General features: G+C 37.5%; 1 protein-coding gene across 7 annotated transcripts in view; it reads right to left on the reverse strand.

The window, feature by feature from the left end:
* LOC134212092 (uncharacterized) overlaps positions 1–27,754 on the reverse strand; it is a 272,835-nt gene that overhangs the window by 19,051 nt on the left and 226,030 nt on the right. For 6 of the 7 annotated variants that reach the window (XM_062689614.1, XM_062689615.1, XM_062689620.1 and 3 more), the window contains one exon: positions 12,551–13,972. In XM_062689614.1, the coding sequence (XP_062545598.1) occupies positions 12,551–13,972 (1,422 nt within the window). Of the gene's footprint in view, positions 1–2,894; positions 2,994–12,550; positions 13,973–27,754 lie in introns of all 7 variants that reach the window. The other variant, XM_062689619.1, reaches the window with a different exon arrangement.

Below are 27,754 nucleotides of genomic sequence, written 5' to 3' on the forward strand. Positions count from 1 at the left end.
AAATGACGAAAGGCAGCAACATTGATCATATTTTGGATTAGGTAGTTGCAAAAGTGGCGATTACACAACTATCATGCCAAATGATCATTATGCCGAACGGCGTTATGCCAAACGACTTCAAATTACCTACCACCATGTAAATCGGTTACTTTCATGGGTTCTTCTTGTGGTTAGCTCGGAGGGGTACCTCTCAAAAAAAGGAGAACCGCTGCGCAAGAGAACTGTCATAAGGCCAAAGGTTACATGTTTAGCCGAATATCTCATTTGACCGACCAAACCATTAGGCCGAAGCCCATCCTTAGCCGTGCGGTAAGATACCCAACGACAAAGCAAGACCATGCTGAAGGTGGCTGGGTTCAATTTCCGGTGCGGTCTAGGAAATTTTCTCAACTTTCATGGGCATAAAAATATCATCGAGTTAGCTCATGGCAAAAATGGTAACATTGGTATTTGTTTTGTTCTCTAAGCACTTTAACTGTTATTAACTGCAAGTTTTAGTTAATATTTAACTGTGAAAGTGCTTAGAGACCACTAAGCTGCGAGGTGGCAATGTCACAGTGGGGGATGTAAGACAAATAAAAAGAAGACCACGGCCTAAAGTCGTTTAGCAAAAAATGTCATTTGGCCAAAAAAGTCGTCTGGTCGAATAGATAGATTGGTCGAAAATGCTGACGGAAACCACCGTGTGCAGATAGGGCCATTTGGCCGAAAGTGTTATTTTTCAGAAAAAGTCGTTTGACTGAATTGGTCATTCGGACGAAAATGCCTTCCAGGTAGAAAGGGTCATTTAGCCGAACCATCCGACATTTTTTTTGCGTGTTATTGATTAATTATTAATTAAGTTTTGTTTTCCGCTCTGACAACTAGATTTCGGCTCGGCTGAATAGGTCGTTTGGACTGAAATTCCGTTTGGCCAAAATGGTCGTTTGGCAGCAAGAGTCATTTGATCGTAAATGCCATTTAGTCGAATGGGTCGACATGTTTGGCCATATTATTCGTTCACCACATGAAGTTTAATTGAAAAGTGACTATTAGCGAGTCATTTGAAGTTGTCAGGATTCGTCCAGTTTGTATAAAAGTTTGTTCGGGATGGAATCAAAAAAAAAATTATGTATAGGATTAGAAATTTACTATGAAAAATAGGAAATTGTTCTTTAGGAAACCAGGCAAGAAGCTATAAATAAATTTTACACAACAACAAAAAACTGTTTTTGAACAAATTGGCACCGATGACCGAATCTTTCGATTTCTTCGATACAGATCAATAGTGGCATTTTGGCAAAACTCAACACTCTGGGGCACTTCCAGTGCAGAAACTGTAAGCAGTACTCCATAATTGCTTTTCAAAGTGCGTGGACATATATTTAGTTTCTCAAACATACGAAAAAAATTCATATATGCCTGAACAAAAAAATCGTATTGTTTGCCAAAGTACGTATTTTTGGACAAGCAGTCAGAATATATAAAAATCTCATTTTGGTCAAAAATGTTACATATGCAGTTTCTCAAACAAATAAAGAAGAATTTTCTGTAAAGAAATCTAAATTTTGCATCAAAAATACAAAATTTCTATAAATAAATCAATATTAACAAAATTCTCCACAAAATAAATATTTTTTCCACAGAAAAATAAAAACCTTTTTACCAAAAATCATTGAATACTAAAAAAAAAATTGTTTAAAAAAAAGAAAAAAAACCAATAAAACTGATTAAATTTTCCACAAACAGCAAACGTTTAAAAAAAAGTGGTCATCTATGCAAAAAATGCTCAGTTTTACTGCTTTTCTATATTTTTTCAAGGAATCCATCAGTACATCATTATAGTAAAGAACTCTTAAATCAATAAAAAATCACTTAAATAAAGAATTTACAATTATTATTATTGTCTTTATTAACGAGATTTTCGGCCCCAGGCCGGTTAATCTCAGTAGTTTTAAAACAGATTTTTGTTTAAAGAAAATCATAGTAGGACTTCATTTCACCTTTTTTAAGAAAGATGCAGCATTCGACCCATTTCTGTTAGATTACCTGAAGCAAAGGTCTGTATCATCAGTTTATATTTGAAACTTCACATTCCTTCCATAGGCATACAAAAATTAAATTAGTACAAATTATATATCACAATCTGTCAAGTAATTATCGTGATGACTCTGAAAAAAATCTGATCCGAAGAAAAACTCATGTTCGCCGCCGTAGAAAATTCGACTATTTTCTGCAGCGAGATCGGGAAACACCCGAGTATTCATCATTTAATGATCATTAACGATTTACGCTAATAAAAACCAACATTCGGTGCTGAAACCCAGCGCCAGGATGAAGAAACTTTGAAAGTTAGAATTGAATCCGCCTAAAACATTATATTTGGTGACATTTTTTGTGTGTCTCACGTTCTTCGAGTACAGTCTTTATATTTTGTTAATATTAGTGCTACGTTACTTCTACAGTGATGCTAATTCAAACCGTGACAGTACTCAATTGCATTACTTTCAATTAAAAACAGCTAAACAACCATGAATCGCAATAGAATATAAATTGCTTTTAAGAAACTTTTAAAAAACTGACGAGTTTTGCAATTCATCGCAGTTTAGACAGCATTTTGGTGATTGTACTACAGCTACCAATTTGTAAAATGAAGTACTTCACTTTCAATTCTATACTAATCGACCTTGAATGTAATATTTACATTTGAAATTATTTCATGAAACGCGATATCGCTATTATGAAAATGATCGATCCTACTATTGAAGCTCTGTCTCAGTGGCCAAACACTAAAAGGCAATTTTGTAAATCACACTCAGCCTGTCTGTGGGAATGTATTCAATGACAACAGTGAAATGTGGTTGGGCTTTGTTTTAGTAATGGATAACGACACACTCATTCCACTCAGTTCTTACTTCAATTTGGTTGTACTATTGCTATTGTTAATGCTTGTCGACTGATTCGTTTGTCTTTTAATGACTAACTTAAGAATCACTCGTACTATTGATCGGAATCTAAACGAAGAAAATAAAGAAAAATAATCAATTTTGTGTTTTGAAACTCGTTGAGGATCAGCTGTTATGATTTTTCTATGCAAACTAGTAGTTACTAAGCAAACATAAGCAAAATTGGTCAAGCGTACTCGTACACGGCCACAACGAAAAGGAGTGATAGTTTGAGCAATAAAATGAATAATAAATGTAGTGATAGCTTTACTGCAGGAAAATATGTCGTAAGGTTGAACGAAACACGATAGCGAAATAACTTTTATAAAGCAATTTAATTAACTCGGAATGCACAGAAGCATCCCTTATGAAAACTTGATGGATCGGTTAACAGCTTTTCAACAAATAATGGAAAGTTTCACTTCTCGAACGATACAAGTTTTCCAACTTTTCAAACATTTTCCCACTATATAGCATGATAATGTGGATGACTTTTACATTGCAGCCTCATACGCCCTCGTTCGTTCCGTACTAACACGTCCTTTGCTCACTCGATTGTCACGTGACGGCTGTATTACATAGCATGCGGGATTCTGGTAGTTACGTTCGGATTTCCTTCTTCCATTCTCAGCGACAAAGTTAGACAGACTCAAAAGCAAAAGCACATCCTTTCGCAAGCACCACACCACTACTCAAGTCCCAGAATGCACATTAGGGTGATAGAAAATAGGAAACACATATCTGACGTCACGAAGCCACTGGATATCTACGCCTCCGAAAAAACTCTGGACTTGATTTGTGCGAAATCGGTTGATATTTACTAATTTATGGTATGAGGAGAATTCGATATTTCAGAAATTCACTGTTAGGCGTTACTGTAAACATCCAAACCAGAATTATACAAATATAGCGACAAATTTAAACGGAAAAATATTATTTAAAAAAATTAATTGTCAATACGTATTTTATTAAATTTTTTTGCATAGATCTTCATCTCTGAGAAACAGTTTCACAAAAGCCGCATTTAAAAAAAAATGTATTGTTTAAATTTGTCAAAAAGCACGCTAACCTATATGACTTTGGTTTGGTCGCGGCCAAAAGTATCATCCGGTTATACAATTTCTCAACTAACATGACGATCCTTTTCAATCTCTTCTTTCCATGAACTTTGAAAGGCTTAAAGAATTCTCCACGATTTTTACGTCATGACAAAGCTAGAACATATTGTAAACAGAGTAGTTTCTCGTAATATTTAACTACTACTAGTGTTTGAGATCTCTGACATTTTTTTGATAATTTTTGTATCAACAGTGTTTGAAGGATCAATATGGATTTTACTTTTGATATAATTTTGATGACTTACTTAACCACAGCTCGCTTTAGACGCAATTGAATACCCAATGGCTTCGCAATGTGATTAATTTTCCAATTTTTATCCCAAAATCTTTTTCACCCTAATGCACATATCTTTTCCTACAGTCTACACTAAATCCTTTTTACTCTACTAGTGGCACCAACTGCACTTGCAGAAGCTGTAGTTCGGATACTGTTCCTGATCGACATCGGAAAAGGGCTTTATAGTTAGTTTAACCGGATATACAGTTCACCCACATAAATAAATAGTTTCATCTGTCGATGGTATTATCTTGCGTGGGAAGAGTCAAATCAAAGTTCCTACACTGTAATATGAGAGAATGCCGTTGCGCCTTTTTCTAATGTTGATACAGAATTGTCGATTTATGTTGGTGTTATTGCTGGCGAATTTATTGCATCTACTCCATAGAAGGAGCAATGTGCGTTGGACAGAGTGAAGCATTGCTGTTGGGATGATTGTGGGGCGGAAAAACCTTTCGAGTGAACTGTATGAAAGTTTTGTGTGCTATCTGAACAAGGAATTCATGTGTGTGGAAGATGACTGTAAGGTGGAATAAGGGAAGATTGTAAATTTGGTTTTTTCTTTCGTCTATATTGCCGCTATAAACTAAGGTTTTATCTCAAGAAAGTCGGGCAAATCAAGAGAGTGGTGGTCATTTTATTTAAAACTTCAACTGCCAACGGTTAAATTGGCGCCCAACGTCAAAATTTCCGTAAAAGATTATTTCTGTAGTTTTATCTAGGCATATTTGATAGATAAAGTAAATTAAATTGCGTTTATGTTAGTTGGTTTAAATATTAATTCATTAATTAGATAAATTGTATTGAGCTTTGATGAATTTTCAATCAGGCTGATACAAATATTTTAAAAAAATGTCTCCCATTCCCTCGATTTTTTTGCCCTACAAAAATAATCTTAGTCTAATTTGTAACTTGAAATTTCTTTGATCAGAAATTGTAATGACCTCAAAATGAGTGATCCGTACATTTTACTGGAAGCACAGCATTTATTGATGGAGGAAATCGATTTTGATCTGATTTTCAGAGGTCAAGTAGTCGATCGTAGAGAGACATTTGAAAACAAGCAAAGATTTCTACGAAGAATATTGTTAACGTAGAAGAAATCAAAGACTGGGAATTATTGGTTGACCAAGAACTTATGCTGAAAAAACATTCTATCGTATGTAATTTAGTGTCGGAAAAATATCAAAATTCATGGACAATTCAAATCAATCATGAGTTGAAACGCACCCAACTCAGCTCCTAAAAATCATGCATGAGTTGAATCATCCATTTGAACCATCATAGGTTTCTTATGTGTTTTCCATTAAAAAAAACAGTGGATTAATGTATGCTCGTTGCATATATAACAACGGATATTTTTAAGTATGAAAAGAATAAATTACGCTCATATTCATTTTAAGCACTTTTTGGAACGAAGTTTTTTTTTTGGAAAATGAATAAACCATGCGATTTAACATGAAAAACTCAGGCGCGAAACATTCCTCCAAAATTCGTCATTCGGCCGAAAGTCATTTGGCCGGTTCTATAGAATCAATCGCAGCCACCTACAGCATGGTTTTGCTTTGTAGCCGCCTATATTATCGCACAGCTAAGAAAAGCCGTGGGAGGAGATATTGCCTTCTTAAAAAGATCGCGTCTGCCCTTAATAATGTCTTCTTCAAATGAACTTATTAAGACGAATTTAGAGAACACGTTTGTCCGTTATAATGCGTTTTTGCAACAAATAAGTAAAAATAGTGAACATAACTCCTTCTTTGAGATTATTCGTTTAATAAAAATAGCAAAGCATAACTGAAATGTTGCTAATTTATTCTTTGATAGAACGTATTTGTCCAGAATCAAAATTTTCTGAAAGAACGCGGTCAATCGATTCAATACGGATGGGTCATATCCCTAGTAACATTTTGGTTTAATGCTGGTTTTATAACACTCTTGAAGAGTAAATTATGGTCTTTAAGAGCGTTATAAAATTTAAAATGTTACTTGGTATATGACCCAGGACAAAAATCAGCTGTCAAAAATCAGTTTTAAAAGATAGAGCCTTGCTTTCTTCAGCAAAAATGTTTAAAATTGACTGCTCCATCCAGGAAAAAAATATTGCACATGTTAGGTTACGGGCACTACGATGATCTAGAGCATCCAAACTATCCTTGAGTTGTAATTTTGATGTTCTTAGAAATTAACGCCATACTTTACCATATTCTTGTTAAATAATTGAAATTGAAATGCTTAATGATAAAATCCTGCGCCTGCCCAGTGGTATATCAGATCTTTTTCAATATCTACGATACTTCAAACCGTCCTTGAATTCAGATCTTAATATTCAAATCGATCAACAAGAATATCTACGATGTCCTCACTATTTTTATGAGTTGGAATAGCTCCATAGTACCTTGTAACACCATTACAGACACATTACAGATTTCACTCGACATCTACGACTCTCCAAACTATCCTTGAGTATAGATCTTAATATTCAAATCGATCAACATGAAGAGCTCCGGTGTCTCAACTATTTTTATGAGCTGGAATAGCTCCACGGGACTTCATTACATCATTTCAAACAAACTACAGAATTCGTTGGACATATACGACACTTCAAACTATCCTTGAGTAGAGATATGAACATTCAAATCGATCAACAAGAAGATCTTCGATGTCCTCAATAGTTTTATGAGTTCTTAGATGTCTCAACTATTTTTATGAATTGGAATAACTTTACGAGACTTCGTTACACCATTGACTCATTACAGAATTCGTTGAACTTCTACGACACTCCAAACTGTTTTTGAGCTCAGATCCTAATATTCAAATCGATCAACAAAAAGATCTTTGAAGTCCCCACTATTTTTATGAGTTGGAAAGCTTCACGGTACCTCGTAACACAACTATAGACATACAACATACTACGACTACGACTCTCAAAACTATCCTTGAGTACAGATCACGATATTCAAATCGATAAACATGAAGATTACGGCACCTCGTAACACCATTACAGACACACCACAGAATTCTTTAAATATCTACGACACTTCAAATTGTTCTGGAGTACCGATTTTAATATTCAAAACGATCAACACGAAGATCTTCGGTGTCTCAACTATTTTTATGAGTTGGAATATCTCCAAGGTACCTCGTAACACCATTTTAGACACATTACAGAATTCGTTGAATTTCTACGACACTCCAAACTGTCTTTGAGCGCAGATCCTAATATTAAAATGGATCAACAAGAAAATCTTTGATGTCCTCACTATTTTTATGAGTTGGAATAGCTCGACTGTACCTCGTAACACCATTACAGACACACGACATACTTCGCTCGACATCTACGACTCTCCAAACAATCCTTGAGTACAGGTCCTAATATTCAAAACAATCAACATGAAAATCTTCGATTCCTCAACTATTTTTATGAGTTGGAATAGCTCATGTATGGTATCGTAGATATTCTGGGAATGTTATGATTTGTATATACTGGTGTAAAGGTGTCTCATGGGGCTTCTCTAACTAACATACAAGCTCGGGAACCTATGGATTCCTCTGTTGATCTTGTAGACCTCCAATATATGAACTCAAGAATGCTTTGGAATACCATAGACATTCTGGGAATGTTTAATTTTCATATACTGATGTAATGCTTTCCTATGGGACTTCAACAACTAACACACAAGATCGGGAACCTATGAACCACTCTGTTGGTCTTGAAGATATCCAATATCTGAGCGCAAGAATTATTTGGAGTACCGGAGGAACTCTGGGAATGTTGTGATTTGCATATACTGGTGTAATGATGTCCCATGGGGTTGCTCCAACTAACACACAAGCTCAGGACCGTATGAATCACTCTATTGGTGTTGTAGACCTTCAATGGTTAGGAGTACCATAGCTATTCTGGGAATGTTGATTTTTTTTTAAATAGATACTGTTGTAATGATGTCCCATGGGGTTTCTACAACTAACACACAAGGTCAGGAACCAATCAATCACTCTGTTGGTCTTGAAGACCTCCAAGATTTTAACTCAAGAATAGTTTGGAGTACCGTTGATGTTCTGATAACACAATGATTTGATAAAAATAGTTTAATTATGTCTCAAGTACCATTCCCAGCTTTATATTAGGATTGAGGCCCCGTAAAACGCGTTGTTGTTTATGTAGATCATCAAGATCTGAACTCAAGGAAGGTTTGGAAGCCCTAAAAGATCTCAAAAAAATATTCCCCCTATTCAGCCCCGCCCCAAAATTTAGGTTGAAATACGACAAAAAAAATCCGTATTGAATCGGTTAATTGATATAAGGCGATTTCTTCACAACAAGTTGCATTCGATCCGGATAGATCCCAATTTTTGATTCATACTGGATTTGGGTCAATCCTCAGTACACTTCCAGGACTATTTCTGAATCCGATATTTTCGGGGTTCCTGGGCCACTCTGGTTGGCCATTTTCTCCGAAATGGCCATTTTCTAAATTCAGACAAAATAGGTCGTGCGACACTTCAAACTTCATGATTTCACAAAACAACCCGAGCAGCACACATATTTCACACAAGTTTGTTTGACCCATATGTAACCGAATTTAGTCACATTTGATTTGCTGCATCTAAATCGGTCTGGATAAGGTTTCTAGGGAATGATCGGAATGATATTTTCAGGGTTCCTGGACCACTTGGGTTCGATCCTGCCACAATCCGAGGGATCTTCGAAATGGCCATTTTCTAAACTTCGTTTGACACCTCAAACTTCATGATTCCGGAAAATCCGGAATGGCCATTTCCTTAATTGAGTCAAAATAGGTCGAGCGACACCTTAAACTTCATGATTTCACAAAGCCGTCGGTTTCAATCCGTCCGCAATGGTCACGATCCGGGAGACCCCGTTTCCTAATTTGAGTCAAAATAAGTCGTGTGACACCTCAAATTCCACAAATCAATGAAAAAAATAAAATTTTAGAAGAGACACTTGTATTCTATCGGGTCATATCGGCCACAATCCAGAGGTCAAAATGGGCATTTTCTAAATTGGGTCAAAGCACATCATGTAACACCCCCAGCTTCATGATTTCACAATGCAATGATGAGAAAGATATTTAAGGGTTCCTGAGCTACTTGGGTTCAATCAGGTACAAAAACGACACAATCCGGAGGACAAACGAATAGCCAATTCCTAAATTAACCTTTCTGTCACTGAGGTCTATTTCTAAAAGCTTTCGAAAATTAAAACTGTTTTCCAAATCCAAACACCTGGATTGTGACCGATGTGACCGGATTGAACCCGAATGGTCATCCAGGAACTCTTTGAATATTAGTTCCACCATTGTTTTGTATAATCATGATGTTTGATGTGTCACACGACGTGCTTTGACTCAATTTAGAAAATGCCCATTCTGTCCTCCGGATTGTGGCCGATGTGACCAGATTGAACTTAAGTAGCCCAGGAACCCCTTATTTTTCTTATCATTGTTTAGTGAAATTATGAAGGTTGAGGCGTCACGCGACCTATTTTGACTCAATTCAGGAAATGATCATTCTGGAGGTCCCCCGGATTGTGGCCAGATTGAATCCGAGTGGCTCAAAAACTTTGATAATATCATTCCCATCATTGTTTTGTGAAATCATGAAGTTTGAGGAGTCACACGACCTGTTTTGACTTAAATTTATAAATGGCCACTTTTTCCGGGAACGGATTCTGGAATGATTCTGGAACCGTATTGATGATTGATTTAAATCTAGTGTGAATCAAAAATTGGGATCTATCCGGATCAAATGCAGTTTGTGCCGAGGGAATCGGTCAAGAAATGTGTTTTTTCAGCAGTTTTAATTTTTGAAAGCCCTTAAAAACAGACGTCAGGGACGTTTTCCGGAATATTGCTTTTCTTACACTAATTTTGATGCCATTTCTGTAAAATGAATCACTTCAAATAACTCAATTTCCAATATGTATTTATAAGGCTTCTATCTACGCCTCGGCGAAAGAAAGATAAATGGAAACATTTCAACTCTCGGTATCCATTTTTCCATATGAAACATTTCAATCATCTCTTGATCCTCAATTTGGGTAAATATTACATTTTGGTAAATGTTGCATTCGGGTAAATGTTACATGTTAAGTACATGTTATTAGGTAAACGTTTTTGAGGAAGACCCGATTCTTTTTTTACACGGAGGATACGTTCCGTGTAAAAAAAGTTTTCAGTTCAAAATTTGAAAATCCGTGTAAAAAAAGTTTTATGATTTCTCGACAAATCATGCAAAATGGAGCAACTTTGCAAAAATTTTGTGTGGGATTTTTTTTACACGGCCGTGTAAAAACAGAATCGGGTGTACTTGGTTTGCGGGCATTTGTTATCATTTGGCCGCTAAAATGAGCGCGAATGACGGATGCATTGATGCAATCTGCCGTCTATAACCATTACGGTGCACTTTCGGCCTAGTGGCCGAAAATTATTTGGCCGAATATACTATTTTGTTGAGCGAACCATTACGCTGAAACCCACCTGGCCGAAAGTCATTTGGCCAAACGGGACATACGGCCGAATAGGTTATTTAGGCGAAAAGGACATTCGGCAAAAAAAACGCCGGCTGGATGAAAACGACTTTGGCCCAAAAGGGCCATTTGGCCGAACGGTTCATACGACCAAAACCGTCATTCGGCCTAACAATAATTAATGCGAAAGGTGTGAAATAAGAAGTTGGAGATACTCATAATTTCTCACTTCTCACTTCGTACTTTCAGGCCAAACGACGACAGTCAAATGACCTGTTCAGTCACACAACATTTTCGGCCGTATGACTCGTTCAGATAAATGACAAGTTCAACCGAATGTCCCTTTCTTTCAAATGACTATTTCGACCAAATGACAATTTTCGTTCAAATGACCCTTTCCGCCAAACTTCCATTTTGGTGCCAAATGTCCTATTCGTCCTATTCGGATTTCCGATAGCATTCTAGATAAGGATCTCAAAAGTAAAACATGGGTATCACTAGTGTCCAATCTACGAATTACACCGTAACAATGCTATGCTAATGCTAATGCTAATGCTAAAAATGTCCTATTCGGCCAAACGACCATTTCGGCTTAATGATTTTGTCAGTTAAAAGACCTATTCGGCCAAACCACTTTTTTGATCAAACGACCAGTTCGACCATATGTCCCGTTTTGGTGAAACGACCAATTCGGCCGAATAGAATTCGGCTAGATAACATTCGGCCAAATAGCTTTCGGCCGAATGAGTTTCGGTCAAACGACCCTTTCTTATATGAAACAGTCTAATTGATGTTTGGTTTCGCGTGTAGACTTTCCGGCCTCAGTCCTCGCATTCTATGGAATCGATAATCAATGTTTGTTTGAAAAATAAGTTACGCCCAAATCGCAAATCAGTCCCGATATAAAAAGTTGAAGTTGGTTTGAGTGAGCGGATCCCAACGCAATTTTTGTTGGTAACTTACGACCTTCATTTTTAAAATAATTCTATAGCTATTGCAAATGCTAAAATGAGCAAGAATGGCGGGTGCATTGACGCAATCTGCTGTCTATAACCATTACGGTGCACTTTTTGCATAACAAAAATCCTGGAAACATTCCTTTTTTATGATGATGTACAAAATACTAAATTTAATATTTAGAAAAAATATTTTACTGGAGGATTTTGTGTACCACACTTCAAACATTATTGCTTAAATTTAACATCGATAAAACACATCTAAAATGGAAACTTCTGGAACACGTGAACAAATTTATAAAAAAAAGACAATTTGTAACAAATTGTGCATGAAGCGAAACCTTTCCACACCCCGTCTCAACATTAGCAATAATAAAATCCAATAAGCGCAACCAGAACCCATCTAGCCAGGGTATGAAATGTAGAAGCCGGCAATGGTAGAAGCAAAAGCACAGAACGAAGCCACCGGCAACCAAATGAAAAGCGAGAAATGAAATCCACGATGAGATTTTTTCCAAGTCAGATTCCAATTTAGTGCTCAGCTTCATCATTCTTCGTTCAAACCGGGCATCCATCGCAGATCGCACAGCAATACTTCACTCTGTTATTTCCAAGTTTACTTCAAACGATACGTAGCGAACCAAAATGTGTTATATTGAAATAGGATGAGATTTTTGCACACTAACAAGCATTCGCCAGTGTTTCTTTTTTTTTGTTTGCAATGTTGAGTAATACAATGGAACAGGAAACGAGATGATTGAAGATATTTTAGCCTGGAGTATTACCTATGATAAACGCGAGAACTGTGCTGGCCTGAATGTGGCGAAGTGGGTGCAGTTCCGGTGGCCAGAGCAGTCGCTTCTGGCACCGAGGCCGCCAAGGGTGCTGGCGCCGCCACCGTCGGCGATGTTACGGTTGGCTTCACACTCAGAGGGAAATTGTTATACGACGAACGATGCTTGAGCCACTCCAGGTTGGCCGAGGATGACTTCCCGATGGGATAGTTTCGAATGATATTGTAAAAGTTACTATCGGACTGTCGGAATGGTGCGGTTGGGTTCGATAAACGGAAATCTTCGGTGGGGGAACTTTTACGGAAGTTACGCTCGAAGGGCGTCTTGAGAAGGTTCGCTGAATCAACAACGTCGACGGCAAGCTTCCGCGTTAGTCGTAATTCGACCGGGGACAGGTCGTTTTCGTCGGGACTGTTGCAGGCGGTGGAGAATCGTTTGCGGGGTATGTTCGGCGTGAGGAATGGATTGTGATCGATTCGATCCGTTGCATTTAGGCTGGGAATGGAATTCATTTTGGTCAGCGGGGACGGCGTGTCATCTTCTATTCCGATGTACCGAGTGTAACCAATTCCTGCCTTTTTCCGGTAGATACCACTGTGGAAGGAGTTTCTCATTTGGAACGGTTGGAACCGATTGGACAGATCGGATCCATGCCTTTGGAAGGCTGTTTTCCTATCTTCGAAGGCATTTTTCGAATTTTGTTCGATATTTTCTTTCGAAATTTGCTTCCTTCGCTGCACCATAGCGTCTTCGTTGTCATCGTTTAGGTTTGTCAAGGACTTCATTTTAGCACAACTGAACCTTCGCAATTCGAAATCTTTTTTGAGCTTCAAGAGATCCACGGGGGTTGTGCCGAATTCTCGTTCATAAGCCGATAAGTTTCCCAACGACTTCATCCGACTTAGGTTCATTTGCTGTCCAGGAGTTCCAATAGAACGGTTTTTGTCAACTGCATAACAATCATCCTCATCTTCGGGGAAGAATATATTGCTTTTGGTTACGGAGAGGTTGTTCATGCTTTTTATTTTCACCAACGTCGACAGTGGTACTTCCGACGTAGGAGTACCGAAATCGTCCAAGCCTGAATCGGTTTTGTCCTCACTAATGGCCCCCTCATCCGACATAACCGTAACGTCCGGCGTAACGTAAATGTCGTCTCCTGAGTCCGAATTCGGACTTTGGGGTATTTGCAGCTTCGTTAGCAGCCGATGGGCGGTCATCACCTTGGTAGGTGTCCCTTCGGAGCTGCTGCCACCGCTGCCAGGTCCATAACCGGAATTTAATCCCGGACCGGTGACACTGGTGGTGAATTTATTATTAACATTAACGAAACGATTACCATTTGCAGTGCTGTTGGGATAGCTAGCTTTTTTCTGAGCATCTTGGCTCTTTGATTGCATTGATGAACGTAACCTTGTGGTGCGAAGAAAAAAAGGAAACATAAAAAATAGCAAAATAGATAAAATGATAAACCAAGCGGTTCGTCAGAAAAGCATCGTAACAAGCGGATGTTAAGTTTCCTGGATGGGACAATTCGCTAGAGATTATGATGTGAAATGCGAGTAGGGGTATAAGGGCAGACCGAGAGTCAAAACTGGCCCAGAAAGAAACCGTTGAAAAGTAGCGCAACTACAATCGAATCTAAGGAAATAATGGGAATAGAATATTAGCGGAAAAGGTGTTGACTGAAATCGTTGAACATTTTCATTCCCCCATATACTATTCATAGAGTTCGATATACGAAAAAGATTTGTAATGAAAATAGGTAATGATGGGATAGGATTGATGAAAATATTAATTTGAATAGGATTGAATGTGTTTATCGAAATAGAAAGTCTATAGACCATGAAGCATCAAGCAACATGAAAAAATGCACAATCCGTGGATATTAAATGGCACCTGACCCTAGAATTAAAGTTTATACAAACTAGAGTTTGCAGTAAGCAGGGCAACAATCATTATCAGGTTAACTTCTACAAATAATCGATCACCTGGTCGGAAATAAGCACTAATATTATTCCAACATTGACTTTTTAGGGCATCCTAATGGTTAGCTTTTAGCTTGCGAGATCGTTGCCGCGACCCAAAAAGCAAATATTATTTTACCCAAGCAGTAGCATGATTTAGTCTAATAGTGTGCTTAGCACAGTTTTATTCTCATCCATCGTCCTCAATTAATGACTAGGAACCGACACACAATCCTACGAACTAAAAACACGAAAATCACTCATATATATTTAATATCTTCTGGCTTGGCAAGATGATTTAACTCGGTTCTTCCTCTTCTTTCCATTCTGTGCCATTGGATGGATGGCCTTTATCAGCATATTTTAGCGATTCTAATGTTTCCTCTTGTTGATAGTCGGTTAAGATTCATGAGAATCTGTTTCGGTCATAATGTTGAATCTGTTTAGCAGATGGTGTTTACAGAGTGAGCAAAATATGCTTTTTGGAGCAAATGCAAGAAACCTCAGAAAGAGCACTGAGTCGAGCGGGCTATGTCGATATGGCAATGGCACATCATGCGCTGTTCGATGACGTTAACAGTGTTTTATGCCTGTCAGTAGTACGGTCGTAGTACATCAAAGCCTGATGGATGTTTGCCCAGTTTTCCTTCGAGTTTTTCGATCCTATTCGGTTTGATAGATTATGATGTTTGCATATCAGCAAAATCATCTTTGTGGAGATCTGGAGCATGGCAACTGAAGAACATTGGAATGCCATACTCGAACCGAAAAATGTTAATTCAGATAAAAATATTGTGTATTCAAAATTATTATAGAAAACGAGAGACTAATTTTTGGAAGCTTGTGGAGAGTACAATTAGAATTCTGATTCCAGCACATGCTTAGCTGCGATTACGAGCAAGTTATGTATAATCTCAACCGTCTATAATAACCATTTTATGACAAATTATAGCAAACTAGGTATAATAAACTATTTTTCGTGAAGAAATCTTTAAAACAGCTTGAGCGCTAATACATAAACAGTTCTTTTTCAGCGTAATTCACTCCTGTAAATAATGTTTGCCTTAAAAACTATACATCTTCTTCATTCCGTCAGAATAACTTTGAAAATATTCATTGCTATACAATCACACGTCACCTTAGTGCGGGGACCTGCCAACCCGTTTCAACAGCAAAGACATTTATCTTGGCAATTACTTTTTCTAAGCCTTTCCATCTTTCGGGTATCCAAGTTGATTTTTATGGCCATTATACGTGCTGTGACAACGAGCCACACTCGAGTAAAACCATAAGGCACCAAGCTTACTGAAAATAGGTGCCAATGAAGCTTGATTAAAGTTTGTCGGCTGGTCTGTTATCATGCAGGATCGAACGAACAGAACACAGAGGTAAAAGGAAAATTCGATTTTCAATACAACGACAAGTAATGGTTAAAAATAAAATACAATTTGAAAAAATATGTAAAAATGAGCATTAATTTAATGGTTCATCAGAACAAATATGTCCTTAATAGTAGAGCTTTATTCTTAGATCCTTCTAAAGAACCCAAATTTAGTAAAATTACAAATTACCATGTTACAAATAGCTGTTCATACCCAAACAATAAGGCCACCCGTGAATTTGATGCTTCATCTTGAAGCCTACCATTTCCTCCAGCCATCTAATATCCCCAAAGTTTATTTTCGAGATTATTTCTCCTCTCCATTTAAATTGCATAAGTACTCTGCATAAATCAGCGTCAACTGCGATGACGACGATGGCGGTTCAAGCCGGGTCATCAGTATATGCGCATATCCCATCTGGAGGATGCACTTGGCACGCTAGAAGAGCGAAAGCTTACTGACGTAATAAAACTTCCCGTTTATATAAATTCCCATTCCCAGTACAGAGACGACGACGACGAGGAACTTTGTTCATTGCGCACACTTTTCACGGTTTCTTTACCGGGAATTCCAGTTGATGCCCTCCTTTTGGGAACGTAAATCGGAAATTTCTCTACAAGGAAATGGATATATTTTAGGACCAATGGTGTGCCATCACTGCATTAAGGACACTTTCATACTCAATCTACGACGAGAGCCCATTGCATTACTAGTTGAGAACACCGATCGTCAAACTTGACCCACCAGAACACGTACAGCTGCTGGGGAATTGGAACAGGGAACCTAGATGGGAATGGGTGCTACCGTCGTATTGCGTGTTTGCGTCATACGGGAACTAAAGAGTGGGATAAGGAAACCAATGGGAAGGTCGACGGGAAATGTAGGACATTCATTGCAGCCAACAATTCTATTATGACGTCAACGAAGCAATGTTACTTTCATATGGAACAGGAGTCGTTTCCAAATAGGAGAAAGTGTAAAGCACCGCATCATTCCAGCCAGCGCGTTTGATACCGGGTCGAACCGATTTCCACATCGGTTTCTGGAATTGTCTATGTAGTCAGTGTATCTGATGGCATTTGATTAGTTATGGATGAAATTGTAGAATCTAGTTTGAGTAGGTTATATTGAAATATTGTGGATTGGTGATATGTGTGGTTATTCTCACAGATTAGTAAAGTTAGAGGCGAAAAAAGTTTTTTCTTCCTTATTTTTATTGCGATATAAGATGACGAAACTGTGCAATAAATATTTATATGCTACAAATTTAAAATTTATAATTTGTTATTCCCTTTCTGGCATTCAATTCTAGAAATATACTCGATTTGCTACATCTGGTTATCGATCTTCTCTATAGACCAGCAGCTGTCTGAGAATTATTCTCCTTTCGCTAGCTGTAGTCAATTTGATAACAATGTCATGACTAAGTTAACTGGCGATTAATCCAACTAGTCGAATGTGTTCGCTGATCCAATTGGTCGACTGTTGAACTTCTTGCTAAATTATTCAATTGTTCGGTTAATTCAACTGCCTGAAAGACCTGAAGAATCAACAGACTGGATAAATGAAAATAAGAGAGAGGATTGATAAACAAACCGAGTTAGTGTTTCGAGACAAAAAAGTTAACTAGTGAGGAATTTTGAATTGCCACTTTGATATAAAAATTGCTCATAAGTTTAAAAATAGGTTTCGGCGTTATTTTACATTTTCACAGCAAACACCAAACATACTGCATCAGTATAAATGAAGATTGTAATCTGATCAATCTGATTATCTTGAAATACTTAAACAAAATACTTACAGACTCCTTCAATTCTTTTTGCATCTGCAGACTCCTCCAAAAGTTGCATCTGGAATTCTTGCTGGATTTTTATTCGGAAATTCCCATGGGAACTGAATTTCATTCGAGAGCTTCGCCTGGAAAATTTTTGCCGAATCTCTTCCGACAATTCCCCCTGAAACTCCTTCGAGAATTTCTTTGGGAATTCATACTGAAATTTCGTAGCAAATTCCTTATGAAAATATGATCCGCATTTCCGCCTAATTATTTCTAAAATTCATTCCGGAATCCGCTCAAAAATTTATTCTGTAATTATTTCGATTTTTTTTCAGTAATTCGGAATCCCTGGGAATCCATTCTAAAATTCTCTCGGGAATTTCTCATGAGAATTCAACAAAATACCCCTGAAGCTATTCTCAATTTTTTTTTTTGGATGTTGTTTCGGAAATTTCACCAAGAATGGAGGTTGTATACTATTTCGCAGAAAAACATTTCGCGATTTTCTTTTCGCGGTATGACATTCCGCGGAATGTATCAACTCTCCGAAACACATTTCGCGGAATGCACCTTTTTCCGAAAGACATTTCGTGGAATGTACCTTTTTTTCCTTGGCAGGGACCCTCCTTGGCCGTGCGGTAAGATGCGCGGCTATAAAGCAAGAACATGCTGAGGGTGGCTGGGTTCGATTCCCGTTGCCGGTCTAAAGAATTTTCGGTTTGGAAATTGTATCGACTTCCTGGGCATAAAAGTATCAGCATCATGATATACGAATGCAAAAATGGTAACTTGGCTTAGAAACCTCGCGGTTAATAACTGTGGAAGTGCTTAATGAACACTAAGCTGCAAGGCGGCAATGTCCCAGTGGGGGATGTAATGCCAACGAAGAAGAAGAAGAAGAATGTACCTTTTCACCGAAAATCATTCCGTGGAATGCCATTTTTCGGAATTTAGTTAGAATAATTATTATGCAAATATTTACCGATTTCTGCTTAATTACATGCAATCCGGGCTAAATTCTTTTGGATTGTGATTTAAATAATGAAACCGCTTTCTTTGAATGGCCGCATCCAGTCGGTATAACGCAAAGTGAGAAAACAATGGTTCCTTGCAATGGATAGGTTTTTTCGGTATAAAGAAAAGAAAGGAGGTAGTCCCTTCTTGAGCTTGAGCTTGAGCTTGATTGACTGCTCGTAGTTGCTACTCCATTATGACCAGATCAGCTGTTCTTGCACAGGGAACCAACAGATGTTTGCTTGGGACTAGCACACATCTTCAATGTACAAGTACTGGTGATCTCATTTGTTAGGTCATACTGGCGCCTGCCACGTCAGAATGCAAGTCAATGTAGGGAAGGGGAGGAAATGATGATGCAATCACTCGCCCACTGCAAGCCGAATATACCTCTGCACTTGCCACGAGTTCATGCGGAATTTGTTGGTATTTCTGGGTTAGATTGGAGAGGCAGAGGTGCGTCTTGGTTAACGAGCTGCCAATGTGATAGATAGGAGAAGGTAACTGATGGAATTTCTAATTGGATGTAGGAAACGAGCTCTATAGTTCATTTCCAATTCTAGCAGATTACTGTTAGAATACTCAAATTGAAGGTATAGGAATAGTAATGGAAACGGTATGGAAGTCCATTTCCAGTTCTAGCGATTGCTAGAACATGAGAAATAAAGAGAAAGATTCAAAGTAGGAGAATGGAACGGACCTGGGATTGAATTCACGACCTCCTGCGTATGAGGCAGAAGCAGTAGCCATATGACTACCAAGCCCGCTTCGAAACAAGAGAGACCACGCACTGAACTGATTAATTTTATTACCGGCCGCGCAATGCAGAACACAATAATTCGGCCGACCACGCGATCGTTCTACTGTCCGAAACATGAGAGATCACGCACTGAACTAATTATTTTTATTACCGGCCGCGCTATGCAGAACACAATAATTCGGCCGACCGCGGGATCGTTCTGCTGTCCGAAACAAGAGAGATCACGCACTGAACTGATTATTTTTATTACCGGCCGCGCAATGCAGAACACAATATTTCGTCCGACCACGCGATTGTTCTGCTGTCCGAAACATGAGAGATCACGCACTGAACTGATTAATTTTATTACCGGCCACGCAATGCAGAACACAATAATTCGGCCGACCGCGCGATCGTTCTGCTGTCCGAGACAAGAGAGATCATGCACTGAACTAATTATTGTTATTACCGGCCGCGCAATGCAGAACACAATAATTCGGCGACCACGCGATCGTTCTGCTGTCCGAAACAAGAGAGATCATGCACTGAACTGATTATTTTTATTACCGGCCGCGCAATGCAGAACACAATATTTCGTCCGACCACGCGATTGTTCTGCTGTCCGAAACATGAGAGATCACGCACTGAACTGATTAATTTTATTACCGGCCGCGCAATGCAGAACACAGTAATTCGGCCGACCGCGCGATCGTTCTGCTGTCCGAAACAAGAGAGATCACGCACTCTAAAAGAAAGGAGGTAGTCCCTTCTATGAATTAACGCATCTTCCCGGTATAAAGCAAAGGGAAAAGATAATGCCTACTTTTAATGGATGCGTCTGCCCTAGAGATGGTCGGGTTTCACATTTTGCAAACCCGAACCCGACCCGTACCCGAGAATTTTTGCATTCGTAAACCCGTACTCGACCCGAACTCGACATAATTTAATTATTAAAGCCCGCACAAAAGCGAAATGGATCAACTAGGTCTGAGCTTAATGACAGACAAAGGAAAAAAAAGCCCGCACAAAAGTTTTGCCCGGAAAATTCAAACTAGATATTTTCTGTTCTTTATATCAAATCGAATCTATAATCGAAAAAATGTAAGCCCAAACAACGAACTAGTCTCACAATTAACAAAACTGAATAAAATAATATTCAGTATTTATTTCTTGAACCCGTACCCGACCCGGACCCGATTTCTTTTATCTCACAAACCCGTACCCGACCCGAACCCGATATTGTACTAATTTTTCAAACTCGAACCAGACCCGAACCTGAGAAACCTGAAGCCTCACCATCACTACTGGCCGGTATAAGGCGAAAGAAGTTCATAATGCCTTCTTTAAAGAACGCGTCTGCCCGGTATATGGCGAAGGGAGGGGTAAAATCTTCTTTGAATGGATGCATATGCCCGACATAAAGCGAAAGGAGTTGATAATACCTTCCCTTCTTTAAAAGAAGGCGTCTGCCGGTGTAAGGCGAAGGGAGGGATAACGCCTCACGCATACCAGGAATGACAATATTATGAAACTAAGATGAACCTCCGATCTGTTTTCACGGGGTTCTAGTACTAATCATCCCCTTTCAGGAAATCATTCGATCAAAATATTCTATCGGTGAAAACTTAAGAAAATTAGATTTTAAGATTTTAATGGGGTTGGAATTAAAGGTTGAGATAGGAAGAAAATTGTCGAAATTCAAATTAGCATAACTTTTCGTAAAATAATTCACTTTTGATAAAAATGAAACCATTGGATGCAAAATGTTTTCTAGGTTTTTCCTCAGATGAAATTTCATATCGGTCTGAAGATAGCGGAGATATTTCATAATTCCGAGGTTGGTGGAAAATGCATTTATTCAACTGATATTTTTTATTATTTGAGACGTAAGCTTTGAATATTGTGTATGCCTTCTTCAAGAACTAGCACTAGTCCAATGCGGGCTATATTTCCATAATCCGCAAGGAATACTCAGATATATGGTCATTTCCGTGTAATTAATTAAGGGAATATGAACGAATTGATAATCGAAATCATGCAAAGTTGTTGTTCAAGACTATATAGATATAGATTTTCAGGATCTTAATGTGGACTGACTTCCTTAGAATATGTTGGGGGAATTGGTTAGTTTTGGAATCAATCGGAACCATGCAAATATGGATTGGGTATCGTATTTTTGATTTTGTTTAAGGGGCAAGCCAGAGCGACAGTGCAATTTGACAGCTCATTGATAATGCTTGTTATTCTTTTATGTGAGTCGCGTCGCATCGCATTTACTTTGGCTTGCCCCTAAAACGATGACTACGTAGAGATTTTCTAGACCGTGAGATTTAATAGCCACTATGTAACAGGTTTTCGGTGCTCCGGAATTGTGACAATTGGTTCAGGGAATATGACCAAATTGCTAACGAACGAAATTATGTTAATATGGAATCGATGACTATTTAGACATTTTCAAGATAATAATTATATCTGACTATCCATCAGTCGATTCCAGATTCGACAAGAATGCAATTTTATGATTTTTGAACACAAGTTGCATTCACAACAGAAATGTTATGACCGTTGTTGCTTATATTTTTTTCATTTGGTAAGCAAATTTGGCAATTACTGATTTCACATTTCTATGGCACCTGGCGACTGATAATGATTAGTCAGTGAGTCTTACAGTCCTGAAAATCTAATCAAAACCAGAGTAAGAGGTAATTACATACATACATATATCATAACTGGATGTTAATAAATGATACTCGCCATTGGTAAGTTACAATGACACGACTTTATTAATTTATATGAAAGTTGCTGTGACTAAATCGGTCTGAATTGTGTTGATAGGTCGATAAATACCTCAACCATGTTGTTATTGTTTGCTGGGATTTCCTATGTACATGGGACAATTATGCGTAGAACGGCAGTATATCCGTATTATAATAACTGAATTAACAGCATTAGCATTTGATATTCGTAGAATATGGTTGAGTTACTGTTTGTGGACATTTCCGTTATATGCAAAGCTCTCCCAACCCATAGATCATTGCAGTTGAAAGTATTGGATATTAAAGTGTTTTAAATGTATTCCCTCTTTCTCTAGTAGTTATCGTTTTCAAAATATGAAAGCTAATATTATATATTTGCAGGGTCTCGGTCAGTGTAAAGCTCGCCACATAGCGGTGATGATGCCGTTCTCGTGCCTTTGTAAGAGTTAGAAAGCATACGAGAGAGGTCCAAAATATCACTGATAGGTAGATAGGTCCTTATTTTTGAATCCGTTTATACCCATTTTAAAATTTCACGTCGAACGCAATTTGTTTCGAGTACATCGGATGAGTATAGATGCTAGAAAAGTGATTTTTCTATACATTATTATTTTGGCCATAACTTTCAAGCCCATAGTCCGACGTAGGAATCAATAGGAAATAATGGGGATGATGAATACCACCCTTTTCAAACCAATCGGATAACACTAAGTTATTTCACGAAAAATTATACTAAATTGAATTTCGACAATTTTTTCTTATCTCAACCTATATCTAACCCCTGCAAAATCTTGAATTCAAATTTTCTTAAATTTTCACCGATAGAATATTTTGATCGCATGCTTTCCTGAAAGGGGATGATTAGTACTAGAACCCTGTGAAAACAGATCGGAGGTTCATCTTAGTTTCATAATATTGTCATTCCTGGTATGCGTGCGCCTTCTTTAAATGAATGCATCTGCCTGGTATAAAGCGAAAGGAGTTGAAAATTCCTTCTTTAAGAAAACGCGTCTGCCCGGTATAAGGTGAAAAGAAGAGTAACGCCTTCTTTAAATGAATGCATCTGTCCGGTATTAGGCGGAAGAAGTAATGCCTTCTTCAAAATAATACGTCTGACCGGTATAAGGCGAAGGGACGAGTGACGCCTCTTTAAATGGACGCATCTGCCCGGTATAGGGCGAAAGGAGTTGATAATTTCTTCTTTAATAGAACACGTCTGCCCGATATAAGGCGAAAGGAGTTGATAGTTTCTTCTTTAATAGAACACGTCTGCCCGGTATAAGGAGAAAGGAGTTGAAAATGCCTTCTTTAAAAGAACGCGTCTGCCCGGTATAAGGCGAAGGGAGGGGTAACGGTATAAGACGGGGAGGGGAGGGGTATAAGACGAAGGGAGGAGTAACGCCTTCCTTAAATGGATGCATCATGGTACAATCCCCCAAAAGTCATTCGGCGAAAAGGTACAAACCGCCAAATGTCGTACCGCGAAAAGTTACAAACCGCTAAATGTTATTCAACCGCGAAAATGATTTCCGCTAAACAGTTTTCGGTGTAATATTATACAATCATGGAATTATTATGCAATCATATCGAGAATTTATTATTATTAATACATAATATTAATAATGATTTATTCGGAAAGTTCCATTTCTCCAGAATGTCTTATGAAAATCAAGATTGGATTTGCTTTGGATTATTTTCGGATTTTTTTTTTCAGATGCCTCCGAGAACTCTTCTAAGATTTTTTTCAGGAATTTCTTCTGAGAATTCTTCTGAAATACATCCTCCAATACATTCTTCCAAAATATATTTAAGATTTTCTCCAGGAATTGGCTCAATAATTCTTTCTAAAACTCTTCCTGAAATTCGAAAAACTTCGAGAATTCTTCGGACTTTCTTTCCCATTACCGTCATGCGGGGTTTCTTTAGACAAATCGGGGGCATTTTGACATTTTGAAAAAAGAATTATGTATAACGTAAAGTACTATTTTATTGCCATTATCACCATTCAGGTGTTTTGTTGATAGTTGGATGAAAATTTTGGAATTTGGTATTTTTTTTTTTTAGAAAATCAATCCAATCAATCAAATCCAATGTTGTCAATCAAATCCAATGTTGTCTCCGGTGTCAAGTGAAGCCCTGCACGACGGTAACCGTTTTTTTTGGCTAATCGATTCTTTAACTCGTTCAAGTAGAACTTCCCAAAAGAAATATATGTTTTGACGCTCTTAAAAAAAAATAAAAAAAAATTAAAAATGTTCTTCAATTTAATTTTGGCCTACATCTCAATTTTGAACCACCGTTAGACCACACTGCATTATTTTCATTTTTTTGTTTTTGAATTTTTGAAATAGTTAGAGATTGCAAACAATATGAGTTCTTTGGTAGAGTTGACCTTTATTAAGTGAATTCATCCTCCTTATTCGGGAGTTCTTCCAGACATTCGAGATTTTTCTGGATTTGCTACGAATCCATCGACAATCCATCGGAAAGGAATGCATTCAGCAACTCCACCAAGGAAAAAAATTCCGGAACGAAAATCCTCCGTGGATTCATCCGGAAAGCAATTCTTCATGAAATTTGTTTAGAAAGCAAATCTCCCTGGAATGCTTTTGGAATGGATTTCTCCGGAACCCCCGAAAATATGTTTTCCGGAACAAAATTACACAAAAAAATCTTTAAAGGAAGACATTTTGTCCAGTATTCCTTCCCGAAGCAGAAATTTTGAAAAAAAAATTTCAAACATCTTTTGAAGGAATTCCCGAAAAAAATCCAAAGGAATTGTCGGCGAAATCATCAAATGGAAAACAACAAAAAATCATGAAGAAATTCGGGAGTAATTTACGAAGGATTTTCAGGATGAAACTCTGAAGAAATCCCCGATGGAGGAAAGTCTGCAGAATGCCTGGCGGAGTTACTGGAGGAATTGAGAAACTTCTAGAAATATTTCCGAAGAATTTCCTGAATGAACTCCTGGAACTATTCTTGGAGGAAATCCTGGAGCTGTTATTGGAGGAATGTCAACAGTAATTCCCGGGAGGCTTTTTTTTTCTTTTGGTGTTTTTTGCTCCAGAAGAATTCTCGGTAAAATATCAGGAAGCATTTCCGTTGGAATTTCTGAAAAAATAAACCCCGTAAAATTTCTGGAAAACATCAAGAAGGATTCCTAAGCACTAAGTGGTTACTGAAGAAGTTCCTGGAAAAGATTCTGGGGAATGTCTGAAGGACTTTTCTAATGATCCTTTGGAAAAAAAATCAAGAGCAACACATCGATCAATATTTGGAGGAGTTCACCAATGAATTACCACATTTGGGAGTCAAGCAAACACAACTGGTTATTCGCCAGAAATTGTCGTTTGGTTATTGGATATTTAGACGAAAAAGTTGTTTGGCCGAAAAGATAATACAGCCGAAAATGCCATTTGGCCAAAGGATCATACGGCCGTAAATGTCGTTAGCCGAACGGGTCATTTGATCAAAAAAATCGTTTTGCTGAACAAGTTTTATGACCAAGAAAAATATTCGACCAAAAAGGTCGATTGACAGAATAGGCGACTGCAGATTAAGGTAAGATTTCTCACTTCTCACTTGTAACTTTTCAACTCTCACTGTGAAAAAAAAACGCACGAAATGAGAAATGCGAAATGAGATGTGAATAAAAAATGAGAAATGAGACGTCTCACTTTGCATTCTTAATTTGGCACTTCACACTTCTATCTTTTCATAGTGGGAAGTGAAAATAAGAAGTAAGAAATCTCGCATGACTTTTCAAAAGGACCTAAGTAACATTTTTTTATGAATTAATTTGAATAGCGCAATCAACAGAACAAGATAAAAACTACTGATTGCAGTATTCAAATTAATTCATGAAAAAAATGTTATCTAGGTCCTTTTGAAAAGTTAAGCGAGAAATAAAGAATGAGACGTGAAAAATGATACGTATCATTTCTCACTTATCATTTCTTGCGTCTCGCTACTCACAATGAAAGTAATAGCCTATTCAGATTACGCCATTAATGACATAATAATTGGCGTTTCAGGGTAAATACGCTTTATGATGTCATTATTTACGTAATATTCCATACATTTTGCGCTGTCAAAAGATACCCACTAAAAAGAATTTATTACGAACAATTATTACGAGAGAGCTTTCGTTCTAACTGGAATGCAGGGAGAAATTCAACAAAACAAAACTGACAAGCGTCACGCTCTCTTTGCCAGAGAGAAAATTCTCTCTGTTTTCATTTCGTTTCGTAGTTGACAGTCATGCTCTTTCTGTCGCAGCAGGGTCGAATGCATGTTAGATGGAAATCTTCTGAGCGCTGAAGAATAACTCGGATTGTGATGGTTTTGTGGAAAGCATTTTATATGATGAAAAATAATGATGATAATTATTTATTCTCCACTTATTCAACATGAATTGTTTAAAAACAGATGCTCTCTAGAATTAACATGAAGTATTTAACTTAAACCTAGATTTAATAGAACAAATCGAATAAATTTTCAAAGTTCAAGGGCCGTAGAAATGGTTGTAAAACGAATATATTTCATGAATAAACATGATTTCATAAATTGTTTCAATTCTGCTCCTTGAATGGCTTAATATACTTTGGATTTCAACATTTTTCACGTGGGACAACTGTACGATTTGAATGGGTTTATACATATAATTTATACATATTCATCCAACATCCAGTTTAAATTATATCACATTGACACGATTCGATTTTGTTAGAAGCTGTATCATTGATTGTCGAGTAGAACGCAATGGTTCAGTTTCCATTTTTGAAAAAAAAAAAATTGCTGAGTTGCCCTTCATACATGGAGATACTGGTGGAAATACATTTTAGTTCGATAATATTTCTTGAAAATTGGTCCAATCGTCCTTTTTTTATTTATTTGTGAGAATTCCCAAAAGAGAGCTTCAAATATTCTTCGAAAATCCCTTTTCATATTTTTTTTTATATTTTTTTTCGTAGAAACTTTGTTCAGAAAAAAATGTTCGATTGTCGCCACACAAATGCTTGATTTCGCAAATTAAATTTTAAAACTCTCCTTGAATTCAACCCTGTATTAGCGTGCAAATGAGGAAACATGGAAACGTCAAGCTATATTATCTTGCTGCAGTCTGAACACCTCGTAATAATTGGATACCCTCTCACTTAACAAAGTCATAAATAGCCCAATCTGAATAGGCTATAAGAAATGCGTAGTGAAACGCAGGAAATGAGTAGAGTAAAAGGCAGTAATGAGTGAGAAGTGATAGATAAGACATCTTATTTCTCACTTTTCACTTATTCCTCATTAAGAGAAGAATGAAGTGAGATGTGAGATGTCTACTAATATTTCATTTCTTGTTACATCTTACTTGTTACACTTAATCTTCACTAAGAGAAGTATGAAGTGCGATGTGAGACAACTCACTTCTCACTTTCCATTTCTTCCTTGTTTCGTCACATGTGTGAAAAATAAGAAGTGAGAAGTGAAACGTCTTAATTCTCACATTTCATTTCTCACTTATTATTTTCTCGTTTTTCATTTACTCATTGAAGATTGAGAAGTG

The sequence above is a fragment of the Armigeres subalbatus genome, chromosome 2 (assembly GCF_024139115.2).
Source record: "Armigeres subalbatus isolate Guangzhou_Male chromosome 2, GZ_Asu_2, whole genome shotgun sequence".
Classification (NCBI taxonomy): Eukaryota; Metazoa; Arthropoda; class Insecta; order Diptera; family Culicidae; genus Armigeres; species Armigeres subalbatus.